General features: G+C 41.8%; 1 protein-coding gene across 1 annotated transcript in view; it reads right to left on the bottom strand.

Moving 5' to 3' along the window:
- LOC104940793 (uncharacterized) overlaps window positions 1-4,648 on the bottom strand; it is a 100,599-nt gene extending 95,951 nt beyond the window's left edge. Inside the window, exons 1-5 of the mRNA XM_010765770.1 lie at window positions 4,518-4,648; window positions 3,977-4,082; window positions 3,605-3,745; window positions 2,790-2,988; window positions 2,603-2,679 (exon numbers count right to left, since the gene is read on the bottom strand). Coding sequence (XP_010764072.1) covers window positions 2,603-2,679; window positions 2,790-2,988; window positions 3,605-3,745; window positions 3,977-4,082; window positions 4,518-4,580 — 586 coding nt within the window. The 5' untranslated portion in view covers window positions 4,581-4,648. The remainder of the gene's footprint in view (window positions 1-2,602; window positions 2,680-2,789; window positions 2,989-3,604; window positions 3,746-3,976; window positions 4,083-4,517) is intronic.
- Between the last annotated feature and the right edge of the window lie 128 nt (window positions 4,649-4,776).

The following is a 4,776-nucleotide window of genomic DNA, read 5'->3' as shown; positions in this document are numbered from 1 at the left end:
CACGCGCCCCCTTATTACGAATTACGATTATTAACGATTACGGTCTTTATGTTTACCCCGAAGTTTTTTGCAAAGTCCACCGCACCAACGTTAAACGGGGTCGGTTATCTTTAACCATGAAAAAAACCATCGTCCCGTGATTTTTACCTCCATTTTGCAAGGGCCGTGATTCATGAAAAAACCACACTTGCGCTGTATTCCCCATGAGTGCCTTGGTTTGCCCTTTTCATGCCCCCCTTTTCATGAGGCCGCACTTGCGCGGATTATTCACTCGGATATAAAAAATAAATTTGAATTTAATAACGAAAGTTGTATTGGATATGCCAAAAGTCAAAAAGTCACTCGAGCAGACTTATGAGGTGACATGAAATAACATTTATTTTCATGTCACCGTTAAATTAGGTTAGAGAAAACAAGTTCGGTCTCCTGGACAGGAACGGTGTTACCTCATTGCTACGACCCCCCGGGTCTAACTCGCTCGTACCGGGACCACTAGCGTAAGTAGTAGCAACTGAAGAACCACAGAACAAAACTCACCAAGTGTCCCTCCTTCCTCCGGTGCCTCTTCACCCAGACCACTTCTGTTCGGACCACCTTGGGAGGTGACTGTAATGGGGTCACTCAATGACCCCTTTAAAATGGTTACTAGTGTCTCAATCGACAACAATTTACTAAACGTTATCTCATATAATAGAACAAGAATGCACCAAAGTGGAAAGGTCCAGTCTTCCTATAAATAACACACAACCTACCTCTCCTTTCCGTTGTGATAAGGTCACACGTTCTCCTGTTGCAAGTATCTCCTTGTGTTGACGCAATGACGTCTTCCTATTAGGGTTTTACTATGGCAGTCTTTATGTTTGAACCACTCTAGACTAACTTATGGCAACACAAAAAAATCATGGGAGCGGTGGAGATGAGGAGGTATCGGTGTTCTGGCGATTTACTCGGAAGTAACTTCCGGCCGGGGACTTTCGGTGGCAGTATACGCAGTGAAGTTGTTTGCGGCCTGCCAGTAAACCCAAAGCAGAAGAAGACAAAGTGACGTCAGCGGCTCATTTGCGTAATCTTCTCTCTGGGAAAAGTACTCCGGTGTGAACGCGATTGGTACTTAGTGCCCTGGGGTACTAAGTGCCGGGGCACTAAGTGCCGGCACTAAGTACGGCACAGTACTTGGTGTGAAAGCGGCTAATATTATTGCTTTCAACTAACCTAATACAGTTAGGTTAAATTTGTTTTTTCAGTGCTGAATAGTTTTTTTTGGACTCAAATTTTTTTAAATCTGTGGCCTTAAAGGACTTGAAGTATCAGTTGATGTGTGTGCAGGTAAAGTGGTTGAGATGTCAGTTGGACAGTCGTTACAGAGGGAGGATTTCCTCTCAGTTGAATTGTTGAAGACCCAATGTGAAAAGCAGTTTAAATCTCAGTTGTGGAGAGAGGGGGAAAAGGCAAACATTTTCAAAGAAATACTAAAGAGATTAAAGTTTAAAGTAAAGAAGAGGCATCTTGAAATTATACCAGTGTTAGAAATTGAAACGCGTTTAAAAGATTCAGGCAATATGTAAGTATGGCTGACGTGCAAAAGCGGCCCAAAACTCTCCCTTTTGGAGAAACTCGCTGCAGCTTCAGAAACAATGCAAATATGAAAATCCAAATGTGCCAAAAGACCTCTAAATTAAGAAACATCTTCACCAACTTGACAAAATATGCACATGGTTTACTTAAAATGTGGCATTAGGCGCTTTCACACCGCAGTACTTTTCCCACTTTAGTTCCAAAACATCGCGTTCACACCAAAAAAATCCGGAAAAATCCGGAACCAAAATTAGTTAATGAGAACCTTTTTACCCCCTTTTCCGTCCCTGCTAGAGAGCAGGGACTTTCGTGGGAGAAAAAGTTTCCTATTTCTGATTGGCTGGGCGGATTGAAAACCACGCCCCGTAAAACTCCCAAAAAGTTTTGTGAAGCCGCCATTTTATTATCCTCGCATTAGCATTATTAACATTAGCATTAACCCAGCGCACAAACGCGGAGAGACTAACTTATGGCAACACAAAAGAAAACATGGGAGCGGTGGACATGAGGAGGTGTCGGCGTTCTGGCGATTTACTCGGAAGGCTTCAGTAGAAGCCAGTCCCCAACTCTGGGGACTTCCGGCCGGGGACTTCGGGTGGCAGTATACGCCGTGAAGTTGTTTGCGGCCTGCCAGTAAACCCAAAGCAGAAGAAGAAGAAGTGACGTCAGCGGCTTCATTTGCCTAATCCTTCCCCAGGAACTTATTCCGGTTATTTAGTTCATGAGAACTAAAGATTTCTCATGAACTAAGTTCTGATGAACCTTTGTGGGAAAAGTGCTGCGGTGTGAAAGCGCCTATTAATGAAACACTGCAAATACAAAATGCTGCATTCCAAAATAAACCTGCAATAAAGAAAAATGTTTTATACTTGCATTGTTTCTGAAGCTGTAGTGTTTGGGCTGTTGTAGCTCCTTTGCCCAAGTCAGCTACCGTATATAATCAAATTGAGCCCTCAATATAAAGGTGTGTTCATAATTCAAACAGATTCTTTATCTTATTTTTAGAGGGAAAATAAACTGCACTTACCAAACTGCAGAGGGAAGTCACAGGAGGGTTTCCCATCACCAACTAAAATGCCTTCTGCACAGGATTTAAGAAACCACCTGTGGACAGATCGTATCATGTGAGAACTTTATATTTGACTGTTTGTTCACAGATCAGTGAGACATACAGTACTTGTATGAGATTGTATTGAGCCCATAATGTGACTCACTGATAAAAAGGCATGACGGGCTTCACAGCAGGTCTGGGTGCAGTGCCTCGGCCTCCATCAGCCAGGCAGAGCATGGTCCACCCTGAGCCCAGGAAGGGGGGCTCGAACTGGGCTATTTCCCCCTGTTCCAGGTACAGGTCCCCTCCAGAGGTGGAGCTGTCGAACATCTGGTTGGTGCTACAGCTAGCAAAGAAAGACCCTAAAGATAGCCATGTGAACTGTCAGCATGTCATATATTTCTTTATTTAAAATTGTCCGTTGCATGTGATTTGTTAAAAGATCATTATTGGTTCAAATCAGTGTTTTTCAACTTTACTTTTTTTTTCAAGTGACTTAATGACACGTTTTCATTTTGTATTGCTGTTGACTATCACTCCGATTTTTGTCCAGGACCCAGTTCTGCCTTTTTCATCTTCAAATATTAATCCATTGCTGTTTGTCTCCATTGACATCACTTAATTCTAGTGTCTTAAATTAACATCATTATCGCCCTACCTACTGCCACCCACTGGCATGGAAGAGTATTTCATTAGCCAGCCAGTACATTGAAGGCACAGACGCTTAACAAACTATCTGCAGCAACTTAATAATATTTTTGGGGACCGATTAAGTGCAATTTGTTAATTTCCCACGGCACACTTGACAATCCAATTTGTTAATTTCCCACGGCACACTTGACAATCTCTCACAACACACTGGTGTTGAACACAGTGGTCCAAAATCACTGGTTTAATTACAGCTCTTGGGTATGTAATGTTTCCACTTTCCCCAACTTTTAGAGGCCACTATTAGCTACTGTTAGTGCTGTCCCCCACCTTCCTGCATGAGTATGCCTTTGTATATCAGGCTGAGGGTCTCCTCCTGAATGGAGACCTGGATCCTGATGTCCTCCTCCAGAGAACTGAGACAAAACCTCTGGTCTAACAACAGATCCTCCATACAGCGACCCAGGAAACCTGCAGCACAGGAGGAAGAAGTGATACTATGAACAGACCTATTCTTGAACACACTTTCTGAACTATAACTACTGGCATTATGTTTGCTAGCAGCAGAAATAGCTGTATTAGCATGATCATTACTACCCAGTACTCCATACAGTAGGTCAGAAATATGAAAACTACAATTACAACAAAAAATGACAATAACATTTCTCTCTTTTGCACTTTAGCCTTATTTTAAATACCTACCAATTGTGTAATATGTGGTGAACTTCCATATTTCTTCAAATGTTTTGAATGTGACAAAAATAATATTTTCTTCACTGTTGATGGAGATCAGATGAGTAGACAGCTCCTGTAGACAGAGAGAGAGAAAACAAAATGTAGTATAATTTAGCTATAATAAAGAAAAAAAAATGTATTATTAAGGAGTGGCTTAAGAAGTTTCTTTGGATATTCAGATATTTAGAGTCAACCACAACCAATATGAAATTAACTAGTGAAAGGATATTGATCTGCAAGGATCAGTCGCATCAATGTAATCACAAACTATTTTGAAGATTTAGATTTCCTTTCGTTTCTGTTTTATAACTTATTCTTTGGGTTTCGAATATATATTGTTTATGTTTAAGCTACCATTTTAACACAAAACTTGAAGCAGTCCTGCAAACCAAGCAGACGGACAGCCTTTACAAACCGAGTCATTCATAACTTGTTGAGAAACTGGACTCTTGTTCAGCGTAAAATGCCAGGTGTGTGTGTGTGTGTGTGTGTGTGTGTGTGTGTGTACCATGAACAGAGCGTTGACCTCGGTGCTGTCAGCTTGCAGAATGCGCAGTTTCCCTCTCAGCATTTCCTGTGTCTGCTCGTCTGCAGGAAGACTCTCGGGACCCCCGACCACATCCAGCAGCACAGGCAGAGCTACACACACACACACACACACACACACACACACACACACATTATCCCATAACCTAATAGCAACGTGTAATCTGATATAAAAGTAGAATAATAAAAGATAAGCAGAGCTGGAGATAAATTAAACTCAC

The sequence above is a fragment of the Notothenia coriiceps genome, unplaced genomic scaffold (assembly GCF_000735185.1).
Source record: "Notothenia coriiceps isolate Sejong01 unplaced genomic scaffold, NC01 NC01_scaffold00002654, whole genome shotgun sequence".
NCBI classification, from domain to species: domain Eukaryota; kingdom Metazoa; phylum Chordata; class Actinopteri; order Perciformes; family Nototheniidae; genus Notothenia; species Notothenia coriiceps.
Note: the sequence above shows the minus strand (reverse complement) of the source record. Positions and strands in the feature narration are given on the sequence as shown.